This window comes from Miscanthus floridulus, chromosome 4, assembly GCF_019320115.1.
Source record: "Miscanthus floridulus cultivar M001 chromosome 4, ASM1932011v1, whole genome shotgun sequence".
Classification (NCBI taxonomy): Eukaryota; Viridiplantae; Streptophyta; class Magnoliopsida; order Poales; family Poaceae; genus Miscanthus; species Miscanthus floridulus.
The window spans coordinates 32,984,016-32,999,967 of NC_089583.1; the positions used below are offsets into that span (position 1 = coordinate 32,984,016).

At 44.4% G+C, this 15,952-nt stretch overlaps 1 protein-coding gene across 1 annotated transcript in view; it reads left to right on the forward strand.

The window, feature by feature from the left end:
• Positions 1 to 14,574: 14,574 nt before the first annotated feature.
• The window catches only part of LOC136548363 (uncharacterized), a 172,898-nt gene continuing 171,520 nt past the window's right edge, over positions 14,575 to 15,952 (forward strand). The window contains exon 1 of the mRNA XM_066539923.1: positions 14,575 to 15,172. Coding sequence (XP_066396020.1) covers positions 14,575 to 15,172 — 598 coding nt within the window. The remainder of the gene's footprint in view (positions 15,173 to 15,952) is intronic.

Here is a 15,952-nt window from a genome sequence, read left to right on the forward strand (position 1 = left end):
GCCTTGTGGCCGTAGATCCTGCCATCCTGATCATATGCATCTGCGCAGACGGCGTAGTGGGCAAACGTCCAGGCCGGCTGCCGCACTCCGGCAAAGTCAACAAAGCTAGGGAAGTGTGTCTTGCACAAAAGACCAAGAACGCCATTGGGATGGCGTCCGTGACCACCTGCACCCACAATCACGAAACCCCTGCCCAAGTGATCAAGAAAAATTATTAGTTTCAACATAACAAATGAGAAAATAGTGACAGCATGTAAAGGTACTTACTTTGAACCACCGGGTCGAACCATCGGGCGTCTCTCAAGAGGTATCGGTCGCTTCGGGAGTTGCGAGGGACCTTGCTGATAGAGTTTAGCCGTGCTAGAGGAAGACGAGCCCCCTACCGCCGCACCATAGGAAGAGGACCCCCCTGCCGCCTCCTCAGCCTTGTCCTCCTCGTCCTCGTCCTCCTCCTCGTCCTCCACCGCCTCCTCGTGCTCCTCGGGCACCTCCTCCTCCTTGTCCTCCAGCGCCTCCTCATGCTCCTCGGGCACCTCCTCCTCCTCGGACTCCTCCACCTCCTCCTCCTGCCTCTGTGGCGGAGGAGCCTGACAACCCCTGTGTTTCCTTGGCGGTGGCGGTGGCGGAGGAGCTACCTCCTCCACCCTCTTGTATTTCGACTTTACTTTCCTTAAACTCCTTAAGAGACCCCCGCCGCCTGGCATCTTTGTTCAATAACCTGCAGTTACAAAGAGATATAAAATGAATAAAACATAATTAGAAAGAGATGTAAAATAAATAAGACGTATTGCAAAATGAACAAAACATAATTAGAAGGTAACATAATATTACATGTCTTAGAAATAATCACCATGATTGGTATTAGCTGGATCATAAGTCTCATCATCACTATCATGCATGTCTACTTCCATGTTGATATCATGACCATCCGGAGGAGCAATGTTGTCATCACTGTCATTGCCTAATTCTAATCGCCGAAGTAATTCTAAGTCCTTCACATTTTGAACCTCATCTCCATCGTCCTCGTCATCAACCCTTTCATTGTCTACTTCCATTCTGATCGGATCGGTTATGTCTATCACAAAGCTCCCTTGTAGCCCCTCTTCTTGAAAGAACTCTCCGTCATATGTGTTTGGGTCAAAGTTGTAATCTTCATTGTTTGGGATAGGTAGTTTACTGTATGGCGATACCTTGTTCACAACATCCCAACCCTTAAGATGAGGGTCGTCTTGGCATGCCCATGGGAGATAATAAACTTGTGTGGCCTGTTGAGCCACGATATAGACATCGTCTCCTAGGTACTTGGAATCCTGTCGAATTTCGACTAGCCCAAGATTAGGGGTCCGTCTTATTTTTTTAGGATCAAACCAATGGCATTTAAATATGACAGGATTAAGAGGTTTGCAGCCATGAAACGTGAGTTCGTATATTTCTTCAACTCTTCCATAATAATCGAGCCCATCAAGGGCGGCCGTGAAAACTCCGGTATTTGTGGTTCTTTGATTGGGCCGACTCTACTCGTGTCTTGTTGTGTGAAAATGATATCCATTTACGTCATAACCGGTAAATGACATGACCCTAAAGGCACAGCCACCGGCAACCTGACTCAACTCGGCACTCATAGATGCATCGGTTTGGCCCTACAAGCTCAAGCAGGATAGTTCGTTATATCATTCGCACGTACGAGCAACTTGTAATGTCAAACTAAGTACGAGCTAAATTAGAATGTACCTTGCATTTGAACCAAGAAATGAAATTGGGTTTTCCATTTCCCGCACCTCGTTTAAGAAGGGTGTGAAATTCCCGTGGGGTAGGCACCCTTGATCGATGCCAGAATTCATGAGTAAATTCCCTGTACCGATGAGAAACAAGGGGGTTGGATGCAGAATAGTGACTAGTCGAGAACAAGTTTGTTGAAAATAGTGACTTACCCCATGTACGGCTCCACTTCTTCGAGGTTGGTCAGTACATATAGCATGATAGTGTGCCACTCTTCATGACTCAAGGTCTTGAGGGTCTTACCACTTGCACTTCCGAGTTGCCCTCGGAAAAGGCTGAGGTTCGATTCATTTTCCCTAGCATTGTAACGAGGGGGTGGATTATGCATGCTAGGAAGGTTGTAACCGTAGTATGTTGTTGTGAAGTTTGACACCTCCTTCAGAATCGATGCCTCTGTGATGGAAGCTTCAATCTTGCATTTATTTCTACATTTCTTTCCAACAACCTTTAGGGTTCTCTCAATTGAATAGCACCAACGGCCCTGCACAGGCCCCCCATTCGTGCCTCATACAGGAGGTGCAAAATCAAATGCTGCATCGAATTGAAGAAGCCTGGTGGAAAGATCTTCTCCAGCTTATAGAGCAACACAGGTGCCATTTTTTCCATGTTTGCAACCACGGCCCGAGATAACTCCTTAGCACAAAGCTAGCGAAAGAAATAGCTCAACTCTGCTAACACTTGCCAGACATGATCTGGGACATAGCCTCGAACCACCACCAGAAGAAGCCACTCAAGCCATATGTGGTAGTCATGACTCTTGAGCCCATTGATTCGCATAGTAGATAAGTTCACTCCCCTCCTCAGATTCACTGCATACCCATCAGGAAACATTAACGTTTGGAACCATTCTAGTACTTCCCTCCTTTGGGGCCTGCTTAACATGAATTCATCCTTATGTCTAGTCCATTTCTTGCCATTTCAAGGAGGCTGCATCTCTTGCTTTGGTCTATCGCATAACGTTGCCAGATCCACTCTAGCCTTAACGTTGTCCTTTGACTTATCAGTGTCCATGATTGTTCGCCAAAGTGCCTCAGCGATATTCTTTTCAGTGTGCATTACATCAATGTTATGTGGAAGAAGAAGGTCATCAAAATAGGGGAGCCTCTCCAAGCCCGACTTGTGAGTCCATGCATGTTGCTCGCCATATCCCACAAAACCACCTTCTACTTCATTGACCTCGAGAGCATCTATCTAAGCACGGACTGCGGCACCTGTCATCATCACTGGTGGAGGGTCTGTAACTTTGAGGCCTTTCGTAAAGTTCTTGGTGTCTTGTCTAAATGCATGGTCAAGAGGGAGGAATTGTCGATGTTTGTCAAACGAGGAATACTTGCCACCCTTCTTCAACCAAATAAACTTCAGAGCTGTCTTGCATACTGGGCATGGAAACTTGCCGTGAACACACCAGCCACAAAATATTCCATATGCTAGGAAGTCATGCAGGGAGTAGTGGTACCAAACATGCATCTTGAAGCTTCTCTTTGTAGCTCGGTCGTATGTCCATACCCCTTCGTCCCAAACATTAAGCAATTCATCAATCACAGGCTCCATGAACACACCCATACTATTCCCCAGGTGTTCAGGAATTATCAACGACAAGAATATGTTCTGCCGTTGAAAGATGACGCCGGGGGGGGGGGGGGGATTGAGCGGGATAATGAACACAGGCCAACAAGTGTATGGGGCAGCCATCATTCCATAAGGATTGAACCTATCTGTTGCCAGCGCAACACAGACATTACGGGCCTCTAGAGCTTTCTCACGATGAATGTCATCAAAATGTTTCCATGATTCACCATCGGAAGGATGTACCATCTTATCTGGATTGTATCGACGTCCATTTTTGTGCCATGTCATCTGTTTTGCGGACTCCTCGGTCATGTATAGCCGTTGGATCCTCGGTATGAACGGAAGGTACCGTAGGATTTTCACGGGGATGTCAAGCTGCCTCTTGAGACCATCACCATAGTCTACCTCAAGGAACCTAGAGGATTTACACTTTGGACAGTGCTTAGCTTCCGCGTGTTTGTTCCTAAACAAGATGCACCCCTTTGGACAAGCATGTATCTGCTCATATGGCATCTTAAGTATACAGAGGAGTCTCCACGACTCATACGTGTTCCTTGGCAGAATGTGACCTTCCGGAAGCAAAGTGCCAAAAACTATCAGCATAGCATCGAAGGCGTCTCGACTCAGGTGGCACTGGGACTTGAAAGCCATAAGGCGTCCAATGGCATCTAGTTGAGAGACATTTGTCTGGCCGTGAAGGGGTTTCTGTGCCGCAGACAACATATCGTAATACGCCTTTGCGGTTGCCTCTGGCTCCTCATCCCTACGTCCTTCACCGAAGTGTGCTTCATGATAGTCACCTAACATGTCTCCTACCCCGCCATCAGCATCAAGATCCTTGATGCGTTGTCTCACGACCTCGTCTCTCCTATGTCCTTCACCATGGAGGGTCCACGGGGTATAGTCTGCCATAAATCCATACTTGCCAAGATGTTTACCCATGTCCACCTTTGTTTGTTTACGCCTGTTCTCACACTCGCTACAGGGACACCAAACTTTATCCGTTTCTTTAGCCTCCTGAAATGCTGCTTCCAAGAAAGCATTGGTCTTCTTCATCCATTCATCAGTCCAGTCTCCATAACCCCTTCGGCCAGTGTACATCCACTCACGGTCATCCATCCTTTACCATATACGCGAGTAATATAAGAATCCATTGCATCTACACAAGGATCCTACTATCTAATAGGTGAAAATAGGTCTTAATCCCACCCGAGGATGCGTAGATGAGGTTAGTTTCCATGCTCTACTCCTATCCAAGACAGAATTTCGGCAGCACCTCCCCGCTCTTCTCCAAATACACGTCCCGACAGGGAGATTGTGTATCCGGAGAAAAACAGGGAGATGATGCCGAAACTCTATCTCGGATCGGAGTAGACCATGAAAACTAACCCCATCTATGCATCCTCGGGCTGTCCAAAAAATGTGGACAATTCAAAACACATATGGTTATAGATATGCAAAGATCTGTATACTTCCAACCGTATCCCTTTCGAACGGGAGACACCTAATTTGATTATGTGATCTACGAACATGATACGGAAAGAGAGGTTATACCTTGGGTGGCGGTGGAGTCAGGCTAACAGGGCTGTGGCGGGTCGGTGCAGTGGCGAGACAACGCAATGCAGGCAGACCCGCAGTGGCGAGGAATACGATCGGGGTCGCCGAGGTACTCCGGCTCGGCTCCGACGGGTTCTTCTCTGCAAAAAAAGAACATACGGGCTTAATTGAAAATTTTGACAGAACCTCCCACTACTGGTCTCTGCTCGCCCTGCACTACCACCACCAGCAGCAGCAGTTTCCGGCTTCTGCTTACGAGGCTTACGGCTCCGGCGTGAACGTGGACTTCACGATGGGCACCAGCAGCAGTAACACTGGCAGCCAAGGTTTTCATTTTCGGAAATTAAAATTTATCGGGGGTCATAGATAAAGAGGATAAACAGGATATATCGGAAATATCGGACCAAATTCAAATAAAATTTAATTTGAATTTAAGTAAATTTAAATAAATTTAAACAAAATTTATACGAAAAAGATAGATTATTTCTTATCGGCACCTACGGATAAACAAGATATATCGGAAATATCGGGAGATTTCGGCCGATAAAGGAAACCATGCTGGCAGCGGCGTCAAGTGGGGAGCCACCACTGGTGCGATGGGACAGCAAGACAGCAGCAGCAGCAAGCAGGGCAACGGCTATGCCAGTAACATTCCTTATGCTGCTGCTATGGTTTCTGGATCAGCAGGCTACGAGGGCTCCACCGGCAACAATGGAACCTGGGTTACCACTTTCCTATCCTATCAAGAATGTGGAGTTCCCCATGATTTATCTTTTGTCCATGCACCAATTCTAGGGTGCCTGACTGCTACTATTTGTTGACTTGTTTAATGAAAAATATATAGTAGCCAACAACAGAAGGTGTAGGTGGCATTATTGCATTCCCATATATATTTCTTAATGTTGAGTTGATTATATAAGTCTGACGTTACTTCTTGTCGAGTTGTAATTGATGGGAATAAAGTTCTACTTCCTGGAATATTATCATATTGTCGTTGAGGCTAGTTGACTGATGACTCAGTCTTCTCACTTTTCCTAAATGGTAGGATTTTACTGGTGTCCCGGCTGTTGTTGATCTTGCATGCATGAGGGACGCTTTGAGCAAACTTGGCAGTGACCCAAACAAAATTAATCCTCTGGTAAGTTAAGCTCAATGCTGATATTCACAATCTTATCTTTGATTTGGTCTGTCATTTTCTTTAGCCATTCATGTCATTTTCCTTATTGCCATTTGTCCTAGTTTCCTTCTTCTGTGTTGATTGTTGACGTGCTTCACATTTTTCCCTCAATATACCATCAATTACTATTATATGAATCTTTGCTTTATGACATAATCGACATTTCAGTGTGGACACTACCTGTTATGTAGACTGCTAAACCATTTTCATGAACTGCTATGAGCCATGACTGGAAGAATCTTGCTTGTTTATGAGACTTTGTATTAGCTAATAATAATAATTTTTGTCATTATTATTGCAGTTACCAACAATAGGTGTCACCTTTTTAATATAAGACAATATTTGATAAATTTCTAATGCATTTACGTTATTGGCCAGCCTTTCTTGCTATCCTTTTAGGTTGGTGCCAAGCATATTACTTCTACATCATTATTCTGGTGGGCCTGGAGTCTGGTATAGCTAACAAATTTGCTGTGTCATGTTAGTTAGTTAGGGCCTATCCACAGCCATATCTCTCGCTGGAGAGGAATCACAGCTCTGGAATATGGCAGATCCTAAGGGACTCTCTTTCATTACAGCGCCTAGCTCCAGTAGATAAATTCTAGGTCGGGTTATCCTTTATTTATGTTGCTCAGACACAAATGTGATTCCTTTGTGTGTGTGAACTCTCTTCTTCTATTAATGCAATGATACACCCAGCTCTCCTGCATGCTCGAGTAAAATGTTAGTCTTGCTTTCAGTTGGGGTTGACCATGCGCCCACATTGTTTGCATTCACCATGCACGTACTGTTCTCTATAGTATGGCCTATTTTTTGGTTGATCTGCTTCAGTAACCTGCATACGTACATATTGATTGTTGTTTGTTTCTTTGTGCAGCCAATGAGCATGATCTTGCCAGGTGTTGTTGGCTTTAAGTTATCAGGCAAGCTGAAAAATGGAGTTACAGCCACAGACTTGGTTCTAACAGTAACTCAAATGCTTCGGAAACATGGCGTTGTTGGGAAATTTGTTGAGTTTTATGGTAACCATAATTTTTACCTTTTGCAATTAACATCTTCTATTAAGAGCTTCTAGATTTCATTATATTAAGAGCTTCTCTAATATTATATATCTGAACTTCTATATTTTAGGGCAAGGCATGAGTGAATTGTCACTTGCTGATCGGGCGACCATCGCAAATATGTCTCCAGAATATGGCGCAACTATGGGTTTCTTCCCGGTTGATGGAAAGACACTGGACTATTTGAAGCTTACTGGCCGAAGTGATGATACGGTAAGCTAATTGGAGTGTATATATTCAATTTGAGTCTTAAGCACTTAATTCTAATTTTTTTGCTGTTTCAATTTTTAGGTGGCCATGGTTGAGTCCTACCTGCGTGCGAATAAGATGTTTGTTGATCACAGCCAGGTGCTTGTCTTTCATGTGTTGAAGCTGAAAGAGTATATTCTTCCTATCTAGAACTTAACCTGGAAGAGGTAGAACCATGTCTATCGGGACCAAAACGGTAATGTTCTTGATTAAATCAAACTATTCAGCTATCAGCATATCTTTATCCTCATCTAGTATTAAATTCGATGAACTTTATTGACAGACCTCATGATCGAGTGACATTGAAGAATATGAAGTCTGATTGGCTTTCTTGCTTGGACAGCGATGTAGGATTCAAGGTAAGGTTTTCCTTTATGGATTGCAACTTATTGTGTATGTACTGAATCACGGCCTTGCTCTTGTAAGTTAATCAATTGCACTGAATAGCACTCCCGCCTTTCCAAATTATAGTTCTATGAGTCAAACTTCTCTAACTTTGACCAAGTTTGAGAAAAATATATTGACATCTACAAGTTAAAATAAATGCACCACCAAGACATTTCTTATGGAGAATCTTATGAAATTAATTTGATATGGTAGATTTTGATGCTTTTTTTCTAAACACTTGGTCAAAGTTAGATAACTTAGGACAGCCAAAGTGAACTATAATTTGTAACGGATGGAGGTGGATATAGATCCAATCAGTTTATACTCGATATTGTTCTGTACTTTGTTTCCCAGTTTCCTTTTGCTATGCTCACTGCAACAATAGCAATGATTGCAGAGAATGCACTACATAATCAGAATTAAGCAAAAAAAAAGCCATAGAATCAGGATAACTATCTAGATTGTCAAGCCCAACTCTATATGATAGCAGAACAGAACATATGACTAACAAACATATTTCTTTGCATTCAAGCATCGTTTCCAAAAGCATTGGATTCATATTATGCCATATCGAAAGGCCATCCAGTTCCAAAAGCATTCATTTCTAAAAGCATTCGATTCACATTTAAGCTACTACGATTTTTTTTACCTATGAATTACTGGGGCTGCAGAGGCCGGACGCCGTGCCGGAGATGGTCACGAGGACGCTGGCCCCAGGTGGTGCTGGACCAAGCGCAGTCGCCTCTCCGGGTTGCGGCGCGGCGAGCGGATGGAGGAGATCGGCCGCGGGCGAGACGAGTCCAGGCGGCGGGCCGCCGGCGGGAGCGGCCGGCGTGGGCGAGCGGGCATGCGCGGGGCGGCACGCAGGCGCGGCGTTGCGGGGCGGGGGTGGCGTGCGGGGCGGTGACAGGGGCGGCCGGCGGGCCAAACTTTGCCGGTGGAGGCGGCTTCGGGGCCGCGGCCGACGGGTGAGCGCGCTGGGCACAAGCACGGCGGGCGGGCACGAGCGGGGCAGCGCAGGAGAAGGCGCGGCGGTGCGAGGATGACGGGCAGGGCGAGGGGCGGCGCTGGCAGGGGCGGTGAGGGAGCGAGGGGAGGGGAGGTTGTAGAGGACGCGGTGAGGGAGCGAGGGGGCGGTGCTGGCAGGGGCGCTGAGCGTGCGTGCGTGAGTGATTCTCGGCCATGGCAGTTAAGTCCTGGGTCAGGCCTTTGCCGAGTGTCCGCGATCCGGCACTTGGCAAAGCCGGGATTTTTTTTAAAAAAACATTAAAAATCTTTGCCGAGAGTCAAGCCGATAAGGCACTCGGCAAAGACTATCCTTTGCCGAGTGCGAACCCTAGGACACTCGGCAAAGGTATTTTTTTAAAAAAACTTTTCTATTTCCTGTCCCTTTTCCTTAACTGTTTTTTCCAAATTTGTTCCAATACACTTTGAAAATACCTTGTCAAATTCACTCAACAATGCAAATTTGATGCTTCAGCGAAAAATAGACCATGATTTCGTGTAGTTATAGCTCAAATTCCATTTATATAATTGCAATTACAAATTAATAATTATCAAATGGATCCAAAAAATCGCTAAAATTTAACATGACACGATCTTTGATGTCTATTGGCTATACAAAAAGTTTCGGAGTCAAACCACAACTCGACCGTCACTTTCACTCCAAATCTTACCAGATCATTCTCAACAATCATGAAACTTCTTCGGAGATGTTTCGGTTTGTAAGCAATGTACATGACAACTTATGCGACACCTTCTCAATTTTTTACCACAGCCTCCACATATGATATCATGACATCTTATCAAATTTCATAATTTTCGGACTTCCTTTGCTTTTTATAGAATTTAAAAACCATTCAACCACATGCTCGGGGTCGTGTTTCCGAAATAAGATGTTCGAAAACCCTTATAATCTTATAGGTAAGGCCTCAAACTGGGTTGAGTAACATGAATATCAATTTTATACTCATTTTTTCCAAATATTTGAATCACTTGCAGTTCAAATTTAACTTAATTCAAAAAATTGCTTGAAATGCAATTAATTAGTTAAATATAGCAAATAAATTCAAAAATTCACCAAACTTAAGCATGGAGTACCAAATGTGGTATGTGGAGAGGTGAAAAATTTTGAAGTGCAGGAGTAAAAAAAATTATACTTTGCCGAGCGTCTGCTTTTGACACTCGGCAAAGAGCCTCTTTGCGAGTGTTGCATTTGTACACTCGGCAAAGAGCTCACGACGGCAGGCTGGTTCAACGGCGGGCCAAAATTTGCCGAGTGTGAGACGTTGACACTCGCAAAAAAAGTCTTTGCCGAGTGGCATGTCTGAGCACTCAGCAAAGAGGACGTCTTTGCCGAGTGCCAAAACTGAGCACTCGGTAAAAGACCAGCTTTGCCGAGGGTCGTGTCGTTGTCGAGGGTTCGAGTTTGGGCACTCGGCAAAGACAGCCTTTACCGAGTGCCCGAGATAAAAAAAAAACTCGGCAATGTTCTTGGCACTCGGCAAAGCTTGCGATTCCGGTAGTGTATGCATGTCTGATATTGGCTACCACGGGGCCAGCTCTAAGGCCTCCCCAGCCCATCTATAAATGAGGGCACAATATCACGGACGAGTCTTAAGTAAGGAGCTGTCTCTTTATGTTTGGGTCCATATCAAAGACATGTGTTGTCTATCCCCATCTCTGATGTTACTTACATCTGTCCTATGGAAACATAAGTCTTTCATTAGAGGTGACCACATCAAAGATGGGTGGCGTCTATCGCTCTGTGATAGTTCAAAATGCATAGACACGTTTTAAGAGACCCGGAATTGATCTACACTACAGGAAACAATAAATATGCCGAGTGTTTATTGATTTGCCGAGTGCAATTCATCGGGCACTTGGCAAAGAGCTAATTTGCCGAGTGTAGTTAAGAAGACACTCGGCATACATATTACACTCGGTAAAAAACCCGATTTGCTGAGTATAGAATATAAGACACTCAGCAAACCACAATACGACACTCGGCAATTAATTAACACTCGGCAAAATACTATCACGTGACCGGCAGGTGCGACGGCCGTCTGACGGCGTGCCGATCGTTAGCAAAAGTGCAACTTTGCTGAGTGTTTTTCCACAGCACTCGGCAAAATGAGAAGTTTGCCGAGTGTTTTTCTCCAGCACTCGGCAAAATGATAAGTTTGCCGAGTGTTTTTCCCCAGCACTCGGCAAAGCCAAAACTTTTTTTCCTCTCCTGCCCTCCAAACTTTTTCTACCATTCACATACAACATGTGTTACTACATGTTAAAATTTGGTATATTTCTGGATCCATTTGATATATTTAATTAATTTATTGCGTTTAGAGCAATTTTTTTGGTATAAGTCAAATTTGAACTGCAAGTGATTCAAATAATAGAATAAAATGAGTGGGAAAATGATATTCATGTTATTGAGTCCATTTTGAGGCCTTGCCAGAGAAATGAAAAGAATTTTTGAACATCTTGTTCATGAAACCCGACCACGAACGTGTGGCCGAATGGTTTTTAAATTCTAAAAAAAGCAAACGAGACGCTGTGGTAAAAATTTGAGAAGGTTTTGGACAATCTGTCACGTACGATGTTTACAATCCGAAGTATCTTAGAAGAAGAATTGTAGCGTAGAGAAGGATCCGGTAAGATTTGGATTCAAAGTGACTGACGAATTGGGGTTTGACTTCAGAACTTTTTGTATAGGCAATGGAGAATATAGATTGATTCATGTGTAATTTTAATAAATTTATGGATCCGTTCCATAATAAGTTTTTTTCACTCCTGACCTTGAAACTTTTTCTACTCTCTACGTACAACATGTGGTACTCCATGTTAAGATTTGGTGTATTTCTGGAACTGTTTGCTATATTTAATTAATTTATTGCGTTTTAAGGAATTTTTTGGTATAAGTCAAATTTGATATGCAAGTGATTCAAATAATATAATAAAATGAGTAGAAAAATTATATTCATGTTATTGAGTCCCGTGTGAGGCCTTATCCAGGAAATGAAAGGAAATTTTGAACATCTTGTTCACGAAACCCGACCACAAACGTGTGGCCGAATGGTTTTTAAATTCTAAAAAAAGCAAACAAAGTCTGAAAATCATAAGACTTGTCAAGATCTCGTGATATCATTCATGGAGGCCGTGGTAAAAAATTGAGAAGGTTTTGGACAATCTATCACGTACGATGTTTACAAACCGAGGTATCTCAGAAGAAGAATCGTAGCATTGAGAATGATTCGGTAATATTTGGAGTCAAAGTGACGGTCGAATTGGGGTTTGACTTCAGAACTTTTTGTATAGGCAATAGAGAACATAGATTGATTCATGTGTAATTTTGGTAATTTTTTTTATCCGTTCGATAATCTTAATTTGTTAAGTGCAATTATAGAATTTTAATTGATATACATTGAATTTGAGCGACAAACTGCATGAAATAATAACTTTTTTCACTTCTGGCCTTGAAACTTTTTCTACTCTCTACATACAACATGTGGTACTCCATGTTAAGATTTGATATATTATAATGGAATAATATTGGTAGAAAAATCAAATGAAAAAAGTGGGTTTGCCGAGTGCCCCTAATCTGGCACTCGGCAAAGATGGGTTTGCCGAGTGTCAAATCTGGGACACTCGGCAAACATCTTTAAGGACCCCACACATACCAGTTTAGGTATTTAAAATAAAAAAAACAAAGCGGTGGTTTGCCGAGTGCTAGATCGCGGACACTCGGGAAACCTTCCTCGTAACCACACTCAAACTTAACACACAGCCGCACACACACCCCCAATCCCACCCGTGCCCGCCCAGACCGTCGCCTGGCCCTGTCGCTGGTCTTGCGCCCGCCCACACCGTCGGCCGGCCCCGTCGCTGGTCCCACACCCGCCCACACCGCCGGCCGGCCCCGCCGCCCGCCCACACCGCCTCCACGCCGGCCTCCCGCGCGCCGCACGCTGTTTCATCGAATCGGAGAAAAAAAACACGCCGCCGCCGTCGGTCCCTACGAGCGAACCGCCCCCTGCGGACTGCCCGCCGCCCTTGGCCAGCCTCCGGCCGCCCTCGGCCGGCCTCTGGTCGCCCTCGATGGTAGCCTCCTCTGGTCTCCCTCTGTGCCGGGCTGCTGCTGCTCTGCTCCCGCCGGCCATTCCCCTCCACACCAGGTTGCTGCTCTGCTCTCGACGTCCGCTGTCCTTCCCGCACCCCTCCTCGCAGTGGAGGGTAAGCATGTCGATCTGCCATCCCCTGCTCCTCTCTCCTCTGCTCACTACCTCCTCCCTCTCTAGATTGTTTATTAGAATGTTTGGTTGCTCTGTCTAAAACTCTGAATACCTCTGAACTCTGAACTTCTAGTCAGAGCCTGAATCTTTCAGTTCTACAGACTTGGAGTGCTAGTGTTGACATGTCTAGCTGATTGCATCTATCTGTATTGCCTCAATGTTATGAGCTTATGACTGCATCTATCTGCATTAGCTGAACATGGGAGCCTATGACTGCATCTATCTGTATTGCCTCAATGTTTAGGAAGGGAGCCACAATCATCCTCTACACTTGTGTTTGCTGCTGTTGACTCCTCTTCATTCAATTCTTTTTGGTGGATTTGTAGCAGCTCAATCTGGCAAGTGGTGAAGCTGCTGTTCAGCATCACTAACAGCAGAAAATTTGACAAGTGCACAGACCGACCATCCACGCTTTCAGGACTTTGGCTTCAGGTCAGCATGGTCTAATTTCCTGTGTTTTTTTTGTGCTATAGAGATGAAATGTCAAACTATCAGTATCAGTATGTGACTATGTGTGCTACGATATGAACATGGGCTGCAGTACAAGATTTGATGCAGATAAGTAGATCAGCAGTAGTATTTTCTTTGATGCAGAACTGCCAGCCATGCATTTTAATGAGATTCGATTATGTGATAATTAACTATAAAATTAAGAGCATTATATATGTATGTTCGTTCAGTCATTCATTCAGTCATATACAAAATAAAAACAGCACTATAATACCAGTCAGCTTAGTTATCAGCTTAGTTCAGTGTAATTGATCAGTTCCGTCATGAAGATGCATTTTCTTGTCGCAACATCTTGAAGTTAAGAACAAGCTCCTATTGTGATCATCGTAGCATGTGTATGTGGTTGTCGGCCATCGTGCCGTTGGTTTGATGTGTATGTGGTTGTCGGCCATCGTGCCGTTGGTTTGTTGCAGGTTTTGGTTACCTCACCGTGCAGGGGAGGTGCTGCCAAAATTTACAATTGAAACTATTATGTTCATTTGTTGCAGGAGAGGCTATTGCTAGGATTATTCTCCACCGTCCTCGACTCGTCACTTTGCAGGACAGCAAGGTGAGGCATCCTACACCCCTCTTTTCATATCATGTTCGTATATCACGTAACCTAGCTAGGCGTCTCCCGTTCGAAAGAGATACGGTTGGAAATATGCAGATCTTTGCATATATATAACCGTATCTGTTTCGAATTGTCCATGCTTTTTGGACAGCTCGAGAATGTGTAGATGGAGTTAGTTTCCATACTCTACTCGGATCCGAGATAGAGTTTCAGCAGCATCTCCCTATTGTTCTCCGAATACACAATCTTCCTTGCCAGGACGTGTATTTGGAGAACAACGGGGAGGTGCTGCCGAAATTCTGTCTCGGATAGGACTAGAGCATGGAAACTAACCCCATCTATATATCCTCGGATGGGATTAGGACCTATCTTCACCTATTAAACAGTATAGGAACCTATAGATGTAATTGATTTTTATATTACTTGGTGATATGTTAGAAGATGGATGACCGTGAGTGGATGTACATGGGCCGCTCTAGTCAGGGTTCGATGATCGATGAATGGATTGCGAAGACCGATGCTTTCTTGGAACTAGCATTTGCAAGGGTTAAAGGAGTGTGTGGCACTTGGTGTCCCTGTAGCATTTGTGCAAACACGCGTCGACTAATAAAGGTGGTCATCGGTAAACATCTTTGCAAGAATGGATTTACGGCGGACTATACCCGGTGGATCTACCATGGTGAATCTGATCGTGTGAGAGACGAGGTCGTGAGACAACACATCGAGGATTATGATGCTGATGTCGGGGTAGGAGACATGTTAAATGACTATCAAGAAGCACACTTTGATGAAGGATGTAGAGAGGAGGAGCCAGAGCCAACCACAAAGGCGTATTACGATATGTTGTCTGTGACACATCAACCCCTTCATGGGCATGCCAAGGTTTCTCAACTGGATGCCATTGCACGCCTAATGGTCGTAAAGACCCAATTTAGCTTGAGTCGAGAAGCCTTCGATGTTATGCTGACAGTTGTTGGTAGTCTACTCCTGGATTGTCACATCCTGCCAAAGAGCATGTATGAGGCACAGAAACTCCTTCGTGCACTTAAGATGCCATATGAGCAGATACATTCTTGTCCGAAGGGATGCATCATATTTAGGAAAGAACATGCGAAAGCAAAGTACTGTGTGAAGTGTAAATCGTCTAGGTTCCTGGAGGTAGACTTTGGTGATGGTCAGAAGAGGCAGCTCGCCATCTCCGTGAAGATCCTACGGTACCTTCCATTCATACCGAGGATCCAATGGCTTTATATGACTAAGGAATCCGCAAAATAGATGACATGGCACAAATATGGATGTCGATACAATCTTGAGAAGCTGGTGCATCCATCCGATGGTGAAGCATAGACAAGGTTTGATATGATTCATCGTGAGAAAGCTCTAGAAGCTCATAATGTACGTGTTGTGCTAGCAACAGATGGGTTCAATCCTTATGGAATGGCGGCTGCCTCATACACTTCTTGGCCCATGTTCGTTATCCCTCTCAATCTCCCCCTAGCATCCTCTTCCAATGACAGAACATATTCTTGTCGTTGATAATTCCTGAACACCCAGGGAATAATATGAGTGTGTACATGGAGCCTTTGATTGATGATTTGATCCATGCTTGGGAGGAAGGGGTATGGACGTACGACCGAGCTACAAAGACAAACTTCAAAATGTATGTTTGGTACCAATACTCCCTGCATGACTATCTAGCGTATGGGATATTCTACGACCGGTGTGTTCATGGAAAGTTCCCATGCCCAGTATGCAAGGTGTCTCTGATGTTCATTTGGTTGACGAAGGGTGGCAAGTATTCTTCATTCGACAAACATCG